This window comes from Vigna umbellata, chromosome 1 (assembly GCF_029865625.1).
Source record: "Vigna umbellata cultivar VRB3 chromosome 1, Vumbellata_1.0, whole genome shotgun sequence".
NCBI classification, from domain to species: Eukaryota; Viridiplantae; Streptophyta; class Magnoliopsida; order Fabales; family Fabaceae; genus Vigna; species Vigna umbellata.
In genome coordinates this window covers 107,552,584-107,573,198 of record NC_142165.1, presented here as the reverse complement: position 1 = coordinate 107,573,198, position 20,615 = coordinate 107,552,584, and the positions used below count along the sequence as shown (strand labels likewise).

At 31.4% G+C, this 20,615-nt stretch overlaps 3 protein-coding genes across 4 annotated transcripts; 2 read left to right on the top strand and 1 right to left on the bottom strand.

The window, feature by feature from the left end:
- Positions 1-2,827: 2,827 nt before the first annotated feature.
- On the top strand, positions 2,828-3,631 carry LOC124824928 (flowering-promoting factor 1-like protein 1). The gene has a single exon (XM_047297451.2). The coding sequence runs from the start codon at positions 2,949-2,951 to the stop codon at positions 3,276-3,278; it is 330 nt and encodes a 109-aa protein (XP_047153407.1). The 5' UTR covers positions 2,828-2,948; the 3' UTR covers positions 3,279-3,631.
- Positions 3,632-10,885: 7,254 nt separating this feature from the next.
- Positions 10,886-14,098, bottom strand: VAMP724 (vesicle-associated membrane protein 724). Of its 2 annotated transcripts, none has more exons than XM_047297977.2 (5): positions 13,740-14,096; positions 12,614-12,755; positions 12,381-12,501; positions 11,769-11,831; positions 10,886-11,327 (listed from the first exon to the last, which is right to left on the bottom strand). In XM_047297977.2, exons 1-5 carry the CDS (start codon positions 13,927-13,929, stop codon positions 11,178-11,180), a joined length of 666 nt encoding a protein of 221 aa, XP_047153933.1. In that variant the 5' UTR covers positions 13,930-14,096; the 3' UTR covers positions 10,886-11,177. The 2 variants fall into 2 exon arrangements, with proteins under 2 accessions (XP_047153933.1, XP_047153941.1); XM_047297985.2 differs by lacking the exon at positions 10,886-11,327 and adding an exon at positions 11,334-11,628 and having other exon boundaries at positions 13,740-14,098.
- A 3,312-nt stretch (positions 14,099-17,410) lies between these two features.
- LOC148207077 (putative xyloglucan galactosyltransferase GT19) lies at positions 17,411-19,250 on the top strand. Its single transcript, XM_088105464.1, has one exon. It carries the CDS (start codon positions 17,547-17,549, stop codon positions 18,879-18,881), a length of 1,335 nt encoding a protein of 444 aa, XP_087961590.1. The 5' UTR covers positions 17,411-17,546; the 3' UTR covers positions 18,882-19,250.
- The last annotated feature ends 1,365 nt before the right edge of the window (positions 19,251-20,615 follow it).

The following is a 20,615-nucleotide window of genomic DNA, read 5'->3' as shown; positions in this document are numbered from 1 at the left end:
ATAAATATTGGTATTTTTATTTATTTTCAAAATGTTTAATTTGTCTTAATAATAATGTATTATTTGAAAGAGTAAATTATTAAAATAAAATCACCTTGAAAGAGGTAATTTCTATATATTCTATGAATATAAAAAAATCAAATTGCAGTAGCATATATAAGAAGTTTTAGAGTTTGTATAATGATGATCTTTGGCACCGACGAGTGTTGAAAGCAATGTATTACGGAAGAGAAAGCCCTAGACAAGAAGTCCTTTTTGGTGAGTTGATGGATCATAGTTTGTCTTTTAAAAGAAGAGGCTAATATGGAAAGACATAACAAAATGTACATGTGTGAAGGATGTTGATGATACGACCAAGGAGTATCTTTGTTCCTCAGACTCGTATTTTGTCTTTGGATTTTCTGTTCTTGCTAATCAAAGCTTCTTGCATATACACACACATACGTGTGCTGGAGGAAGCATTCCGTTTATCGTGGAGCTTGCGATTCTTTGTCACACCACATTAAAGAACCAATATCATGTTTTTATAATTTCCTTGTAGATGTTCTCCGAATAACTTTATCACAAACAAAATCAAATGGCCAAAATCCAAAAAAGTAATAACGTGAACCTGACTTATCAACAAACAATCGCAGATTTTTGGATATATATTATATATATTGGGAATCAAAATCATGTGTGTGATCAGGCTGGCACTTGTGGGTGGAAATCAATCGTTTTGATGCATGCCACCTCACCGTTTACATCATAATCCTTAATGAAGTTTCGTTGTTCTTTACGTGAGTATTTAATACAAGTACTTTGGTCGATCACTTCTCCAACATAAACTTCTAGACAAGAATCTTATACCAGACAAATTCCAGAATAATTTTAAGTTACCGAGCATTCGGGGAAGGAACTACTATCACACCTTAATTACTACTGTCTATGAGTTGTTTGTGATGAATGTTTTATATATTATTGAATCCGTGAATACAAATTACCAAGTGAATGAATTGACGGGAGATATATACCAGATATAAGAGTGTCAACGGTGGCCCAATGGGATTCCAAAGGAATTCGAGAGAAAATGACAGAGAAAGAAAAACCCTAGCAAAATCCTTGTCATGAGAAAGAAATCTACAACTTTGCTCTCTGTAGTGTGTATGTGTCTGCATCGTAGGACCGTGTGGCTCAAGGAGGGGTGGCAAATTGAAGCAAAGTCAAAAGACTATGGTGTTGGGTTGATGAGAAGGCATGCCCTAAAGAACTACAACTTTAATGCCTCAACTTTGATTTTTGTTGGGTCAGAATGGATTCCATCACCATGCTATTGGCTCATTAGTTTGTGTATGTTATCAGTTTCATGTGAGTAAACCATGAAGTTAAGTTAGACTCTTCTGAGAATATTTCTCTTTTTTCTAGAAATGAGATTGACACAAACCTAATGCTAACAATCAGTGTAACACATCCATGCTTTCATAATATGTAAATCTAGTAGATTTTGTGTATACAACGTTGTGATGAGGTTTTTTAAACTCCAAAACACTGACAATTTGTGCATTAAAAACTAATGGCACTGTCAAAAACCTGAAGGAAGATTTCAGTAGGAAAAATGTAGTAATTGAGTAATAATTGTTGCTGTCCCAGTACAGTAAAAGTGGGTAGACTGAGCTTTGTGCAAAGGGAGAATATGTAGGTTTGAATCTAGATGCTAAGAATCCATCGATTTTATCTAAATTTGGTAGCTAGGAGGAGACTAGAGGTTTAGTTGGCATAGATAATCACAGATATCCAAATATATTATTTACCTGCAACGCCGTGAGTTGATTTACACAGAGCTTAAAAAGTGATTTTTAAAATTCAAACATGGGAACTTGGGTTTGAAGGTAAAGAAAAGTTTATTATTGAGTTTATGATTATAGTAATATAAATTGAAGTGTGGCTATGTGCATCGTCAAAACTAGTTAGGCAAGCAAAACTTTTTACCGAAAGTATATTTATATACATATTAGCATAATAGTTAGGCAACAAAAACAGAAAAGAAATGGTTGGAAAACCTGAGCCTGCAGTGGTGTGTCCTAATGAAATTCAACAATGTCATTTCAGCAGCAACGACTGAAGTAATTGAAATCAATTCCTTTCATATTCTGGTCCCCCACACCCACTATATATATCTATCCATCCCCACAAACCATATAAACACTTTTGGAAAAAGTGTACAGTGTTCATTGAAAGGCTATTTGGGCATCCTCTTTCTACTTGAAGAAACTTATTCCATAACCATTCAAGTCCATTTTATACACTCGCCTCCTTCCCTTCCTCTCCTATAGTTTTCTTCACCCACACAATTTGATTGAAATAGCCCCACTCTTCTTCTCTTCAATTTTTCATTCCCTGTTATCCAACTCTTTAACTCTATATCATCGATTCAAAATAAGATCAGATTAAAAATAAGATCAATATATAAATAAGACAAACCTCATCTTACAAATCAAGAGTTTTGTTTATGAGATTAAGTTAAACTTAAAATTTAGTTGTTAGTCTCACACTTAAATGGATTCTCTGTCCGTGGGGTTACAATATTGAGACTACGCAAATGGAAAAGTGAACGAAGATTCCCTCAATCCGATTATGATAATTGATGAAATGAATAACCTAGGCCCCCACCCTTTCCCAAAACACCCTGTCCCCAAAATTCACCTTTAGCTTAAGACTCTTCTTCAGTGGGTCCCACCTTAGCTGTATTCACATCCAAACACCACCTCTATTCTATTCTATATATACTATACTATACTATATATATCTCCTCCATTCTTTTCTTCCTCATGTGTCTGGTTGGCCGGTCTATATATATATCAAATAAAATAATTCCATCGTCAAACTTTCTCATCCTATATATACACATTACACACAACCATATTCTCCCCCAACAGACACACTTCAACATTGTTGTTTCGAAATTAAGAATGTCTGGGGTTTGGGTTTTCAAGAACGGTGTGGTGAGGTTAGTGGAGAACCCCGGTGGTGAGGCGGTGGAGGGAAGCCGCGGCGGAAGAAGGAAGATGCTTGTTCATTTAGCAAGCAATGAGGTCATCACGTCTTACTCGGTTTTGGAGAGAAAATTATACTCGCTTGGCTGGGAGCGTTACTACGACGACCCTGATCTTCTTCAGTTCCACAAACGCTCCACCGTCCACCTTATCTCCCTCCCTAGAGATTTCAACAGGTTCAAATCCATGCACATGTATGACATAGTCGTCAAAAACAAGAACGCTTTTGAAGTTAGGGACATGTAGGGTAGCTAGGGAGAAAGACAGGGACAACACAACATATATATATATATATATATATATATATATATACACACACACACACACACATAGTCAGCAATCACAACCCTGCAAGGCCTTCGAGCAGGGTACCCTGCTACTGTTGAAGTCTCAGTGTTTCGTTCAGTTAGGTGTTTGCGTCTTTCGTTTTGGACTGTGCCCATTTGATTGTGACATTAACTTGTGTTTCCACTCTGTTGGTCAGTTTATTGTTATATACATATGTTCTGATTGTTAATTATTTCACCTTTATGTATACGTAGGTGTTCTGCTGTATATTTAGTCATCTGTGCAATGAAATTTCACTTTTCTATATTCCACTGCTAAATATTCACATTGCTTGCATTTCTATATATTTTTCATCGTAATTTGATAATATGTTTCCCTTCTGAGAAGTTTTTTTGTTCACTTTGGTATCTTCTATCACGTAATTATAATTAATTAGTGTTAGTTTTGTTGTGTGTTCAAATTTATTACGTATATATTTATATATTTAACACATTTATAATAGCTGGTAATATATGATGACTCGGGTTTTGGGTGACTTTCTGATTTTTTAGTCATGCATGATGGATCAGAAACGATCATGTGTAAAATTGAAGGATTCGTGGAAATTTTCCTCACAAGATGTTTTTCGTCGGTGTCTTAATTTAATAATGGTATCATGATACATTCTTACATTTATTTAACACAGAATATAAGAGTAAAATAATTATAAAAGTGTAAATTTTTTATTTTTTTTAAGAAAAAAAAGAGTAACAAAGGATATATAATGTGAAATGAATGTAAAAAGTTTAGGTGTTTGAAAATATATATTTCTAACTTATATCTAATTCTTTTTAAAAAATGTTAAGGAAAGCATTATAGATACATGGAAGAGGGAGAAAAAAAATAATAAAGAGAAAGAATGGTTAATGTTAAAAAAGTTAAAAATATATGATAAGTGATGGGATATCCTTAATAAGAGAAAACAATTAAAATATATAATGTATATATTGTTGAAGTGTCCGTGTAATAAGAGTCCCAGAAAAAAGAAAGAATAGAAATGATGTATAAAACATATGTTAAAATAAGAAATATATTAACCTAACTTGAAATTAAAAATTGTTGAATTAAATTCTAACAATTTGTTTAGATGGTGCAGATTGTAAGCTCACCTTCAAGCACAGGCTTGTATTCTTTATATATTCGGGAAGTCTCAGGTTGTTCACATTAATTAGAATTGTTGAGATACTTTAAAAATGTTTTCCTTCCACCACAATTTTGAACACATCAATATATTTAGTTCAAATATATTTTCTCTCTTGACCTTTATTAATGTATTTTTAACTCTAGTATTACGTGATTAATGAAATTTCAATGTGTCAACCTAATCAGAATATTAAGATTTTATTATGATATTATCTAAAGTAAAACCTTTTACGTATCAAAAATGAGTAATCTAACATCGCGTGTAAATATTTGTTCTATGCTATATATATAAAGTCTTAAAAAAAGGAAAGTGAAGGGAATAATGTCCAAGTGGTACGATTCCTTGGGTCAGATCCTTCTATACACTTAAATACTTAAGTAATTTAGATATATTAATATTCTAAAAAAAAGTTAAAAGTGATATTCTTATGTTAAGTGTTAACCACATAAAAATCGATTTAATACAACATAAAAGGGTGAATCAATTAAACTGGAATATTCATTCATATTTCGTTGTCTAATTTTGAGTTATATGCAAAAGTTGGATATTTATAGAAAAAAATACGAAATAAAAAGAAAATCTAAATTGGTGAGTGGTGCCATTCTTTATAATTTCACCTTTCATTTTCTTAAAGCGGAAACACTAAATTTAATAATGTGTATTATTGTGTATAGTTAATATATATAAAACATACAAAATTAAATTAAACATTCTTCTTAATCACTTACGTTGAAATGAAATTTTCGTTTATAATATTTGTACCGGACGACCATCTAGTTACCTTACATCAAGCTAGTCAGACAGCTCTAGAGAGAAAAAACAGCTAAATGATTGAACGTGGCAGAACCAGTAGGTTAGACCGGACGTCCAAGAACATAAACGTCCGGCCTTAGTCAATCAACAAGTTTTCCTACAAAGATTAACATAGATTATGATTAGAGGTATTGGGCTGAGATTGGACCGTAATTTAGGTTTTACTAATCTTAAGGTCATATCTAAAATTATAAATATAGGTCAAAGGTAAGATGTAGGTGACCGAATTTACTGTGCATTTATTATTATTGCATGAACTATTGTACGGACAGTTAACTATGATTTAAGCATCGGATAACCTTTGAACGGTACATCTCTGAAGGGTGAATCAAAGAGAAGGACTAGAGAAGTGAATACCATACCATATCACAAGAAAATTTGTGTAAGTGTTAGTGACTCGACCTCGCACCGAAATAATATTTAAATCATGTTATATAATAAAACTATAACAAAAAATAGAAAAACTACTACCGTAGGCTTTTAACAGGTATATGAATATTTTATATTTGTAAAGTTATCCTTTTTCGAGAGGTTTTTTTTTCTTTCTCTTTATAAACTGGGTAAGTGGTGTCCAACGTAACTCGTACGCCACCATTAGGCTAAATCTTCACTGCATATCTGAGCATTTTGCTGTTCCTCACAAAACTATTCCATCATTCTTTTGGTAATTTTTTTTACCTTATTTTATATCATATTTTCAATGCAGTTTATTACAAATACTTTTGAGCTGCATGACACAAATTCCTAAAAAATCGTTTTTTTTTTTACAAAATAGTTTAGATTTTCAATTTTTCTTATCATTAACTAAGACAAAGGATAAAAGTTTAGATGATCTTCGTAGTTTGGACTAGGTGAGGTTGGAAAGAAAAAGAAGGCAAAGAGATTGGAAAGTTTATTTGGATTAAGAAAAAAATTAGTAGATTTAAGCAGAAAGTTTGTAATACATGTAATAGATTAATTGAAAAAAAAAATGATTATATCATAACATATTCAGAAAATATTTTATAAAGTAAAGTATTAAAAAGAATTTAATGATTTTTTTTGAAAATATAAATTAAACAAAATTAATTGTTTATAAAAGAGTTATATTTAAAATAATGATATATGAAATGAATTATTTACTGAATATTAAATTTTAAATTAATTGATTTTATTAATTTATTATTTTAATAATTCTTCTAGCTATTTGTTACAAAATATGATTATTAATAAAAATTAGTTTTAATTACGCATAATTGATTATATCAATCATATAAATGATTATATAATTATATTTAATGTATTTCTTAAAAAGAAAGTCAGTATCTTTTTTATCTCGATTTTTGTATTAATTTTCTTCTATTTTTATGATTTCTCATTACACAATATATCTGTGTCTTATTATATTAATTATAAATCTAAGAAAAAAAACTTACCTCAATTTCTAAACACATATTAAAGTCAAAACAATAAAGACGAGTTTAAAGTGTTTTTTATTGACGTGAATTTACACACACACAAATATATATATATATATATATATATATATATATATATATATATATATATATATATATATATATATATATATATATATATATATATGAAGTTTTGCAAGGAAAAAAAATGGGAAATATATTATAATAAAATATACTATTTGGGTAAGAAAAATAAATTAAATTATATAGTTTATGATACTAAAAATTAAATATTTTTAAATCTTATATCAATATTCTTCTTCACTCAATTTGGTGAGGAGTTTGACGGATTAACAAAGTTCGAGTGTGTTGGTTTGGTCAAAATTAGTTTTTTATACGCATTATTGGAATTGTTTTATTAATAATGTAATTAATAATTATTTCTCGACTAATATTAGTCAACTTTTTCTTAATTATGTTTTTAAGTTGATCGTGAAGCACATTTATTATCCAATTTACGTTGGTGATGTCATTTCCAGATAATAGTAGAATCCATAATTGCTTCTAACTCATCAATATATCTATATTTAAGCCAGATTTGAAGTTATTTTTGTTTACTTCATTGAAGTTATTTTTATTGTTATGTTAAAATTATTTCTTATTTTGTATAAACTTTTTCCAAAGTTAGTTTTTTAGTGATGTTACTGTAATGATGTTTTTTATTGATATTTGCACGAATTATTTTTTTTACAACTTTGCTAATTTTTTTACCTTTTTCTAAGGTTAACTTCAAAGTGAATAATTATAAAAGCGAGAAAGAATTTTTCAAGCATGATAGAGAAAAAGAAAGTTGGAAAAATCTCGTATCCAAAGAGGCTATTTATCTTTTATCTCAGTTCTCCATAAATCCACTCTTTTCTTTCAATATTCCTTTGGGCATTCAATCTAAATTTACTTTTCTCTTATTCTTTAGTTGAGAATTTTTATTTTAAATAATTTCATTTTTCACTATTAAACTTAGATTCAAATTTCCAATTATCATATTGCAGAAGAGAGGAGAAAAAAATAATTACATAAACACACAATATATGATATATTTGTTTGTATAGGTAACAAATAATAAAAGAAATCAAATAAACATTTAATGAATACAACATTTTAACAGTTTATTAGAAACTAAAAGCTGATAACAAAATTACAAAACTTTGAAAGATAGAAACTAAATATAAATCTCACGATCCTACATTTACATATATTTATCCAGTTGCATGAACATTTTTTTTCTTGATCTAAATTTACATTTTTTTTTTCATTTATTCATATTAATTATTGAAAAAGAAAAACAACAAACACAAAAAAAAGAAAAAAAAAAGTAAGTTAATTTATAGAAGAAATAAATATATATAAATTGATATTACGATAAAATAGTGTGTTTTGAATATTTATAGAAAATCAAATATAAAATCAAAAACTTTTTAGACTCAATTATTCATATACATGCATTTAATCAAAATCATTAGAGACATGTACTTGTGGTTACATCTGTTACTCTGTAGAGTCATGTCAATGAGTTTTATCTTATCCCTTACAAAGTTAAACTCATTTGTATTTGAGGTCATTAACCTGCTTTCAAACTAAGATTTCATATGACTCTCACCAAATAATTCATTTTATTTTATATGACTGTGAATTATTATTAGAGTTCAGGATATCTCTTTACTTGAATCCATACACTAAATAAACATCATCATAAAATCTTTCTACGAGATTCCTGGAATTCTGTCAAACAACACATTAATTTCTCCATAAACATGATTCTAGATCAAGTTTCTAATACCAAAAATCACTCATATTTGTATTTATCCATACTAAGTGATATCATATTCGTGATTAATTATAACCAACATATATTTTATATATACTCCTGTCCAATAATAAGGTCATCATCTTCACAGTTTCATACATCATTATATGCATACATATTTATCAATTAATTCATCAGTAATTCTATAAACAAACATATGTCTTCTTTTATTCCAAGACCAATCCAAAACCACAAATAAGAAATATTTTTTACAAAAGAGAAACCCAAAATACGATAAACATAAGAGATTAACTTTTCTAACATAAGACCTCAAATAAAAAATCCTACTAGTAAAGGTAACAATTCATGTGTCTATGACCTCTTTGAAAATTTTAACTTGATTCGACGATTAACGAAGTGAAAATTCTATTTTTTCTAAGATGACGTAGACGGGAAAAATAAGATGACGCCTTAGAAAAGTGGCGTTCGATGCTACCACACCTTAAACCCACTAATTTAAGTGCACCTAATAGTACAAAAGTGGCACCCAGTGCCTCTAGGTTAGTGGTCACTGTTTTAGTGGCACTCAACGGTGTTGTAGTGTTGCCTGATGATGCTACAATGGTGTCTGACAATGTATTAGTAAGCATAACTCCCTCTTTGAGCTTTGATTGAGCAATTTGACTCCTTTTGAGTTAATTACCACCTGATAAACTTTCAAACACCTAAATTTCATGTTTTTAACTCGAATCAAATTAGATTACCCAATTAAACAAACCATAAAACTCATGTTTTCAACATATTACAACACATACAAATAATACACATCTAAAACAGATTAAATCAAAATTCATATCACAATCACAACTCAAGACATGTACATATAATTAACCAAATAATATAACTTAAAACAAGTGTAATTAGTTTTCCTCTTCTATAAAAGTAGTCATTAACCGCTCTAATAATTTAAAACATATGTTTCACAAGAAGTTCTATGTACATTTAAAGACATCGCAAAGAACGATCAAAACCTATTATAATAATCATTGATTTTCAATCAGATAAACAAAAGATAAGAACTTCTTGAAAAAAGTAAAAAAAAAAAAAAAAACTCTAAAAATATAATTGTTAGAAAAATTATGTGTTTTAAAATAATAAAATTTAATTATAAAATTTTCTATTTATATAAATTAATTTAATATAAAATAACTAAATTTTATTATTTTTAAAATATTATAATTCTAAAATATAATTTCTGGATCTCATACTCATAATCATTCTTTTATATATATATAATAATGTTGATTGATTTAGGATTTTTTTTTTTACAAACTACATGATAAAGATTACGGGAAAAAAAGAACTCTGTTATGGGTTAAGATTACTTTTTATATACATTATTTTAAAATAAATATCCAACACAGTTTTTTTTTTTTTCATTCTAACTGAAAGAAAAACTCGTTTAATTTTCTTTTCTTCTTGTTTCTCTCTTTTATTAAGAAATTCGATCAAATATTCAATTAAGATTTTGTTTGATAAAACTACGGGATAAAGAAGCCCGTCGATAGTAAACTAATTATTAGATATAAAATAATTATTAAAATATTTTATTTTTCTTTCTTTTTAAGAAATTCATCCTAATATACACTTAATTACCTAAACGATTGCCTAATAATACCATCTCATTAACAAACACATAATAAAGTAACTTCTAACTAATAAACTTCTAATGTAATTAAGTATTTAGTTAATAAACTAGTTATTAAATATAAAATTATAAAAAAAAAACATAACTATATAAATTTTATTATATATTTAAAACTTTGTTTCTAAACAAAACATATTATTATATAATTATAATTTTTTTTTATTTCGTAATTTAAGTTTTAGTTATATTAGGTTTCTCTCTTAAACTTTTTATGATATATAATTATAATATAATTAAATATTAATTACTATAATTTATATTGGTAAATCCCTTTTAATAACTTCATAAAATTAAAAAATAATTTAAGAAACACCAAAAATAATACAATAATTAGTATAAATATTCAATATCTATAATTGAAAGTTCAAAATAAGTAAAAATAAATAATAATAATAATAATAAAATTAAAATATAAAAGATATTAATAAAAGAAAATTGAATAAAAATCAAATTAAAAACAAGTTGAAACAACTAAAAAATTAAAAGTTTCTAAATTAAGCTACTTCCCAAGCACATTTTTAGTTGTCAAGCTAGTTATAAACTAATCAAATTATTAGTTTAGTGATTTTACCAAATTCAATCTAAATCTTCCTAAGGTCACCATCATCAATTCATATTACCAACAAATTTGCCAGAATTTGCAAACATACATGCTATAAAGAGACAGAAACATTTTTCTATATTTAAAGTAAAGAAAAGGGAAACATATTAAGAGTGTAGAGTTTGACAAGACCAAACAGTCCAGCATATGATACATTACAGATACACCCAATCTCCTCTCTAAGAATTTCCAAGAATATCGTATACCATTATCAACCAACAAAGAAGGTAGGAAACTTTTTTTCTCCAGTTGCCAAACTCCCACTTCTAAGTAGATTTTTGCTAAAACTTCAAAGAAATTGCTCTTTAAACATCACTTAAATACCTATCCGTAGTAAACTTCCATTTCTTGTTAATTTGCACAGTTGAATCCATGGCAGACAGAAAGCCAGATAACCAGAACCAAAAGCAACAAAATTCCAAGAACAACCAATTTAATTTTCATGTTCTGATACCACATCTTCCGACGGACTTGAGTTCCCTTCTTTCTGAACTCCTGGGCCTGAAAATCGGACACCCTTCAGCCCTAGACAACATAAGATTACAAACCAAAGCAGGTGTTTGTTTCAAGTTAAGGTTTTGAGTTCCTGGAAATTTAGTTCAGGGGAATGTTATGGTTGGAAAATTATCCCAAGGCATGTCTAAAAATACGTTTGTTTAGTTTTTTATATTCCTAAACTACTTTTTAAATTGTAAATTAATTGTAATAAAAAAAAATTGGAAGTCATAATAGAGGTTACAAAGTAACTTCCCCTTTTCCATGAGAATATACCCACTCCTTAGCAGGGGAATATAAACTGTTCCTGAGAATAAAACATGTCCAGAAATATTTTATAACCTTCCAACAAGCACAGGAATATACATTCTCACTTTCATTTCCCAGGAATGCAAAAAGATTCTGTGAAACAAACGCCTCCAAAGATGCAAACCTCATTCAACTTACTTGTGAGTGCAATGTCTCAGACTTGTCGGCAAGAATAGTTAGATTTTCTCCTCTATCAATGGCCTGAAAGTACGTATAGCAAAAACAAATTGACAATGTATGTCACTTTCTTGTTTAACATTTTGCAATCAATGCATCCAGTAAAGACAACAAAATATACTGATGTTAATACAACCAGGACAGCATATAGGAAAAGGTCTATACGATACAGAATTTAACAGGTTATGATTTAGTCACTGAGCAAGTTGTCACCAACCACAGTGACAGAAAGGAAAAGGCCAGGGATAGAAGCATATTGCTTCTACAAAGTTTTTTATTGTGCTCTAAAATTTCAATTCTTGAAATTTCCCAAAGAAATATAAGGAGGCACACATAAACCTAGTGATTTTCTTTTTCCAAACGACCTGAAAAGTTGTAATAAAACAAGCAAATGACTAATATAGCAATCTTCAAAACTACATTTTCCCCCTCTCGATCATCTATTTCAATGACGGTAATATACATAACAATGGATTGAAGGTTAGTAGAGCAGGATGAATAAGACAACTACACAAGGAAATGACTGAAATTATCCTAAAAAATCCCACGTCTCAATCTAAAACTTAAACATACCTTATCAATGTTCTCTAACATGATACTCTTAACTTCTGAAACTTGAGCCTTCACTTTTATTAGCTTTTCAATCTCTTCAGCATGGTCTATTATATACTTCATGTGCTCTTTCATTACTGGTCTGCAAATGTACATACGTATTATTTACCATTTTTATACAATTTTTTTTTCTATTCAAGCATTGAATTATGAGTAAACATCATCATGAATTACTTGGAAAGAAATAAGCATACCCAAAATCCTTGTTGAAACTTTTGGCAACAGCTGTGTCAGCCTTTCCACCCCGATATCTTTTCCTAAAGTCCGCTTTGACACGTTCTAGGAAAGCAATAGAGATTTGTTTGCTCACAGATTCCTTGGCAACAACACAGTAAGCTGCAATTCACATTGATCCCAAAATGGAAAACATTAATAGTGTGCTCGTACTGGCTTCACAGTGAGAAAAATCAACTAATTTTTCATGGTGAAGATAAAGTAACAATAGTTGCTTCTAACTTTTCATGGTATCACCGTGATTATGTCAGAGATAATTGATTCAGGTGTCATCCAAACTGAACCAAACACACTATAAGAAGATAAAATCCACACAACTGCAACTCAATCTTTCTGTAACTCTGAGTTACAGCAAAGATGAGAATAAACAGAAAATTGCACAAAGCAAAAGAAGAACGCACAAATTTATGTAAGTCGGCCTATACTCAAAGTCGATTGAGAGTTACTAAATTTTTTCAAAGAACAGATAAAGAGTCTCAAAATGAGTGATAAAGTGAACATCTTAATATTTTATCCTCACTCACCACTTAGAATTTGGAAGCTAACTCATGAAGTGAGAGTTGCCTCTCATGTTCCATTATGTACACTATAATGGCCGTATCACTAGTCAACGTGTCCAGCACAATTCAATAAACCATTGATTTGGAAATAGACAGTTTCGTTCAGAAACCAAGAGAAGTGGAACATACATATGAAGGGGTCGCATGTTTGGTTAAACTAACAGGAGAGAAAGACACCGACATTCAGAGGTGACAACTGTTCCTTCATCCCTCATAGCCTTGTTTCTATTTGTCCCAGAATAAAGCTTGATTCTAATTCTCATAAAAAAAACCACCATAAATGGACCAGGAGAACCGAAATTCCATTTTTCACCATTCATTTGTTTGAAATGAAAAAATAACAAAACTTGCACACGAACCCCAAAAAGTAAGGATAGCCCACAAAAAAAAGAGATATATGTGTGCCAGTTTGATGCGACAAAGTAGATCCAGCAGCTAAAGTGTGAATTAAAGTGGTAGAAGGTCCAGGTTGAGAGGAAGATGCAGCAAAGAGAAAAAGCAAGAGATCGAAGGAGAGAAGCAGTACCGTAACCATCTTCGACGAGAAAATTGAAGGTGTGGTGGTCACAATTGTAGGTGAACTTGTTATTGGAAGAGGGTAGTTTCTGGAGACACTGAGCTGCAATTGCAGGGAAGTTCCCGGTGAACTCGGTGTACTCAGCTAACACCACCGTCCCCCGAGCCACGAAGCTGTATATAAACGATTCCTGACTCATTGCTCTCTCTGCAACTCGGAACTCAGAAGCAGAGAGAGAAAGAGAGAAAGAGACAGGAAAGAGAAGTTGTTTACTTAGTTGTTGGTATTTGGAACTTGAAGGCCGCGTTTGGTTTCTACTTTTTCTTGGTCTGAAAGAAAGAAATAAATTGTGGAAGAATACAACGGCTGATTGAAAAGCGTTTCTCATCCGAAAATATATCGATGCGCAACTAGTTATTTATTTATTAATTAATTAATTAATTGTAGTTATTACCATTATTATTAAATTGCGTGATATTAAGTTACGTCCATTTTCTCTTGTATTTTTGAGCTGGAATTGTTGACTGGCTTTGACTGAGTTTGAAAAAAAGATTAATTAATATTCATTATTAAAGTGTTTAATAAAAGATAAGTGCATTAAGTAAAATTAGTAGGGAAGTGGGGAAGGGTTTGCTTTTTTTTAATTACCTTTTTCCCCGGTTTCCTCGATTTGATTGGATTTGTTCCTTACTTAAATTACACTGCCTCATAACGAAGGATTCAGATCTTCCCATAAATTGAACTTTTTTTTATTTAAATATAAGAACAAAAAACTATTTAATATTATTATTCAAAAGTACTTTTATGCCTCAACTTGAATAGTGTTTCTGGTAAACATGAGTACAGATAGCTATAAAAATATTATTTTATGGAATGAAGAGAAGTAAATAGACTTAATTAATGTAAATATTTATTTATTTATATTATATATAGGTCAAACAGTAACTTTAATGCAATGCTACTTGAGGCATTTAAAAATGGCCTTGTGTTAAGGATACCCTTGCTGTGTTACATTCAATAGAAAAGGTTGCAGCTGTGATAATTGGTTGATTCAATTTTCTAGTGGCTTTATTGATGATTTAAATATTCCGGGGGAGGCACCGGTGAGAAAAATGGATAATTCAACATGATTATACCTATTATATCATTTAACAAGAACCCGACTTATTTATTAATAAGTTAAAAAAATTATTTGACCTATGTTGGTGAGTTAAACAGGTTACTTCACCCAACTTATTTAATTACAAATTTTTGTTCAAATTAAAAAAAATTACAAAGTTTTGGTATCTAAAATCTAAATAAATTTCATTCTAAAATGATATTAAACTCCAAACACAATTCAAAATATGGTTAAATATGTTTTTAGTCATGAACTATGAAGCGATTTTAGGTTTCGTCCCTTTTCGAAAAGTTTGTTTATTTTCATCCTCTTAGTTTGGAAACTCGTATTTTTAGTCCTTAAAAATCAATGTCGTTAAATTTTCTGTAAGGTGGCAAACGGTGAGCCACGTGTGATGCCACCTTCCCTCATTACTTTTAATTGACATGGCAGTAAAGGTGTGGTGGTCGGTCAACCTAGTGGGTGGTCAGTCAATCGGTCTGGTGGTCGGTCGGCCTAGTGGGTGGTTTGCCACTCGGTCTAGTGATCGATTGGCCTAGTGGGTGGTCGCCCTGGTGGTCGGCCACTCGGCTAGTTCCAGGAGACCGTACGATACAAAAAGGATTCTTCAAAAGCTTAAATAATGAGTGGCCGACCGACCAACAGACCGAGTGCCCGACTGACCACCAGATCGTTACTACCACGTCACATAGTTAGGGAAGGTGGCATCACACGTGGCTCGCCGTTGCCACCTCATAGAAAACTTAACACCGTTGGCTTTTTAAGGACTAAAAATACAAGTTTCCAAACTAAGAGGATGAAAATGAACAAACATTTCAAAGATGGACGAAATCCAAAATGACTTGATAGTTCAGGGACTAAAAACATATTTAATCCTTCAAAATAATAATAAAAAAATTATCATATAATATAATTCAAATGTAATCAAAAATAAACACGAAAAACTTACAAATAAATTTATATAATATTGATATTTTTTTGTCAATTATAAGTGGATAAATCTATAATGTGTTGCTATCGTGAAAGATCGATGAGTCAATCATGATTACCACGTATTTGGATGAACCAAATTTTAAATAAACGGATTAAAAATTGACTGTATAAAAAATTTAATTTTTCTCAAACCTAACATGCTTCGTGGCGAGCCAAAGTTGTCCCTCTAACCCATTTTATCATCACTATATAGTTTATAAGAAATTATAGTTTAATTTTAGGTTAGAATTTGATCATGGAAAGTTGCATTCTGATTTTCATTTTTGTGAATAGTGATTAAATCGATGAATTCAGTTTTGGGGAATCTGAACTGATTTTTTACTTTTATTTTTAATTTAAATTTTATTAAAATAAAAGGAGAAAAAAAAAACTAAAAAAGTTATATATTTTTATAATGAGAAAATATTTATTTGTATGTTTGAATTTTGTTAAACTATACTTTAAAAAAATCATTTATTAAAAAATAGGTGATAAAAATAAAATAAAAAATGTTTAATAATTTTACTTTTATTAATTGTTTAATAATTTTTTAAATTATTTATAATATAATTTTTTTCAAATAATATGTTTAATATATATATATATATATATATATATATATATATATATATATATATATTAGTTGGTATATTTTAACAATATAAGTTATTTTAATTTTTTTACATTTTATAATTGTTTTTTTAATTAAAAATACTGTAATTATAAAATTAAATATAAAATTTGATTATTCGATTCAACCAATTACAAATATATAAAGAAAATGAAGTTAAAAAAATTTAAAACTCTAATGTAAATAAATTGAAAATTATACAAAATTACAAAAATAACTTAAAAAAATCAAATATATCAATAAATATGTTTTCGTTATAAAAACTTATAACTTCTTATTTTTCCTCTCCTTTTGTTTTAATAAAATTAAAAAAAAAAAGCTTAGTTCAAATAATTCAATTTTTCGAAAATAAAAAATTCTGATTGATATTTTAACTACTATTTACAAAAACACGAAAGTTAAAATTCGGTTATGTAATAATTGAATTTTAAACTAAAATCAAAATTATGTTATTTGTGTAAATATATAATAATTAAATTGAAGAATTACTTTTAATAATTGAGAATACACAAAATATATAATCGTCGTAATTATTATCTTTGGATTAAAAAGTAAGATGGTTTAGATGACTGAAAGAAATTAAAAATTTATTAAAATTTTGTATAGGTTTAATATTTGTAGGGGTTTGTTTCAAAATAATTCTACATTTTAAAAAATAGTATTACTTTAAATCAAATCTGAACAAAATGATGTATTAAATATTTTGCATATTACATGTATGAAAATAAAATTTTCTTAGTTTTTATTGGTTTATATCGGTGTTTAAGATTATTATTGATTGTGAAATAATTTTGTTATTAAAATATTGTAAAAATATAGTTATGTATAAAGAAAAGCTTTAATTGTTGTCATTAAAGCAGGAACTTAAAACATTAATTGATATTAAATAAAATAAGTAAGATTTGAGATTTAAAATTCTAGAAGTGGGGTTATTAACTGTAGTATTTAACTTACTTACATTAGGCTTTAGATTGATTTGACTTTTTGTAGTGTGTGCTTGTTTTTAGTGAAACAGATATTAGAAGAGTGATAGGAATGTGAAGGAAGAACAGGCGTGGTTTTGATTAGGATTGGAATCGACGGGACAGCGTTGATGAATAGAAAGAAAGGAATGGGGATGTTGAAAGGCAGCGGATGGCCGTTGTTGATGTTAATGATGTTGTCGGTGGGGAAAATGGCGGCATCATCGGAAGAGGAAGAATGCGAGAATCGATGGATCCACATAAGGAAGCTACCTTCAAGATTCAACCTGGATCTGCTGGCAAACTGTTCGGAGTATCCAATGTTGGACGACCTGTGTCCCTACCTAGGAAACCACGGTCTGGGACAGAAAACCCATAACCGCTCCCGGAGTTGGTACCGAACCGACCCTTCCATGCTGGAACTCGTCTTCCACCGTCGGATGCTGGAGTACCCCTGCCTCACGCAAGATCCCCTGCGCGCAAAGGCTATCTATCTCCCCTACTACGCGGGCCTCGATGCCCTACGCTACCTCTACGGCTCAGAATCAAACTTCAGCGCCCTACACGGTCTCCACCTCTTCCATTTCCTCCAACAAGACAACCCCCAAATCTGGGCTCGTCACATGGCCCACGACCACTTCCTCGTCATGGCCCGCCCCGCCTGGGACTTCTCTCAATCCCTCACCAACGATCCTCCCTTCTGGGGCACCTCCTTCCTCGAGTTGCCCCAATTTTTTAACCTCACCGCCCTCACGCTGGAGGCCCGCGCGTGGCCCTGGCAGGAACACGCCGTTCCCTATCCCACCTCCTTCCACCCTCTCAACCTCGGACTCCTCGATTCCTGGATCACACGGGCCCGCCGCTCCAAGCGCTCCATCCTCGCGCTATTCGCCGGCGGTGGAGGCGGAGGCGGATCCTCGTCGCCCAACATCCGTCGGAGCATACGCAGCGAGTGTGAGAACGCCACCTCGGACCCCTCTTACGAGAAGTTGTGCGAGATCGTGGACTGCTCCAACGGGGTTTGCGAGCACGACCCTGTTCGGTTTATGCGGCCCATGCTGCAGGCGAGTTTCTGCTTGCAGCCTCCCGGGGACACCCCCACCCGCCGGTCCACGTTCGACTCGATACTGGCGGGGTGTATACCGGTTTTCTTTGAGGATCTTTCGGCCAAGTCGCAGTATGGGTGGCATCTGCCCGAGAACGAGTTTGAGGATTTCTCTGTGTTTATTCCGAAGGAGGAGGTTGTGTTCAAGGGGTTGAGGATTTTGAACGTCTTGCAACGGATACCTAGGTCTAAGGTTAGGAGCTTGCGGCAAAGGGTTTTGGCGTTGATACCAAATGTCTTGTACAGGAAGCATGATAGTTCTCCCGGTCTCAAAGCTAAGAAGGATGCATTTGATTTGGCCATTGATGGTACATTGGATAAGATTCGATCCAGGGTCCAGGAACTTCATTCTGTTATCTGAATCTAATCGTGATTTTCTTTTTGTTTCTTTCCTTATAGGCTCCTAGTTATTAGTTTAAGGTGTACCTTTTTGACCAATAATCAATAGAACTTCACACAAAAGATTAGTTTCTGGCACCTGTGCACCGAATTGTGACAGCGCATCTACAAATTATGTGTCACCAACATTTGGTTGTCTTTGGAAGTTTCTTATTCAACTTCAGACCTGGGAAATGTTGGACTAGTGATAAGGAATAGGTGTTTTCGAAGTCTTGTCGAGTTAACTTGTATGGATCAGCTAGAATTAATGATCCACAAGGCTTTCATCACAATTCTATACTGTACAGTACATGTTATATTGTATAACGATCCTCGGGAATTGAATTGGTAATCCTGTTTATTATGATCATTTAAATTATTAACAGAAATCTGTCTTATAACAATGTTGGAGCCATGCACTTGGAGCTTCCATATCACCTTGTTCTTTTGTGTTATAGAAGAAATTGAAAGTTGACCTTGACTAGAACCAGTGCTGGGGTCATACTTTCTAAGCAACAAGGCACTTGTTTACAAATTGATAATTGTTTTGTTATTTTCCATTCACCAAAGCTTTTTCGACTAGACCATCTGCACAATCTTATGTTCTGTTCTATCGCTCTGCTGCATTGTTGCTTTTGCAATGAAATTTACTTCGAAAAAGTCTGAGGTGCTGATTGCTGACATTCAATCCTTTCCTCTATTCCACTGTAAGTTTCTTTAACTACTGCACGCAAAATGGCAAGATGCATTTCTTGCTCAGGGAAAAAGAAAATTACTGAAATTACCTTTCAGTTTACGTCCTTTTCTTTTGTGCTACAATTCATGAACTCTGTTTGGTGCCTCTGTTCTGAAGCCTTTTCACTCAACATCAATGCCCTCATTCCATCAGAATATTTTGGTCCAGAACGAATCCATCACGGTGAAAGCACAATCCATGCAAGGTTACTTTTAAGCAGTTGCGATAGAGTATCAATATATAAACCGTTTTTTAATTGTGGAAACTCTTCTTTTCATGATTTTACTTTGTCATGCGCACCTCCTCGTGCAGCCTTTCTGTGTTGTGGTCCATTGGATTATATTTTCTCCAATTTATAATTTCATTACAATTCACTGTTGTCAGGGTCTGAACTGTGAAGGCATCAGCAACCAGGCTTAAAGGTGTTGATGTTTAACTCGTTTCCAATTTTGAATATTTGGAATTATTGTTGTATTTGGGCTCGTTTTACAGATTGTGTAATAGGCAGATTATCACACAGGAATGTCAGAGCAGAAGGAAAACTGTAACAAAAATGAGTTCGGTGCTTTAGGTAAATGTCATAAGCCATCTCATGGTATAAGGTGTTAGTATACTGTTGAAACATGATGATTTATGATACTGATGGATCCTCTGAAGTTTAACAATAAACTGCTGCTGGTGCAGTTGGATCCAAGCATTTCCCCTCGTAGTGTTTGTTCCATTATTTGTAGTTTTCTTTAATATTTTAAGGGTCAGGATGCGTGCAGTTTAATAGTCTGTGCCACTTTCTAAATCGTGCTGCACAAACATTAGCACAACAGTTTAAGAAATTATTTATCTGGGTTGGGGAATCTATTCTAGTTGCAGATTTTGCAGCATGGATGAAGATTCTCTTCTGTTACTTAACGGTGGGTCATGGAAGGAGAAAAACAGAAATGCTTATGCACACTTATAATTTGCTTTTGGTCGCTGTTATCTAAT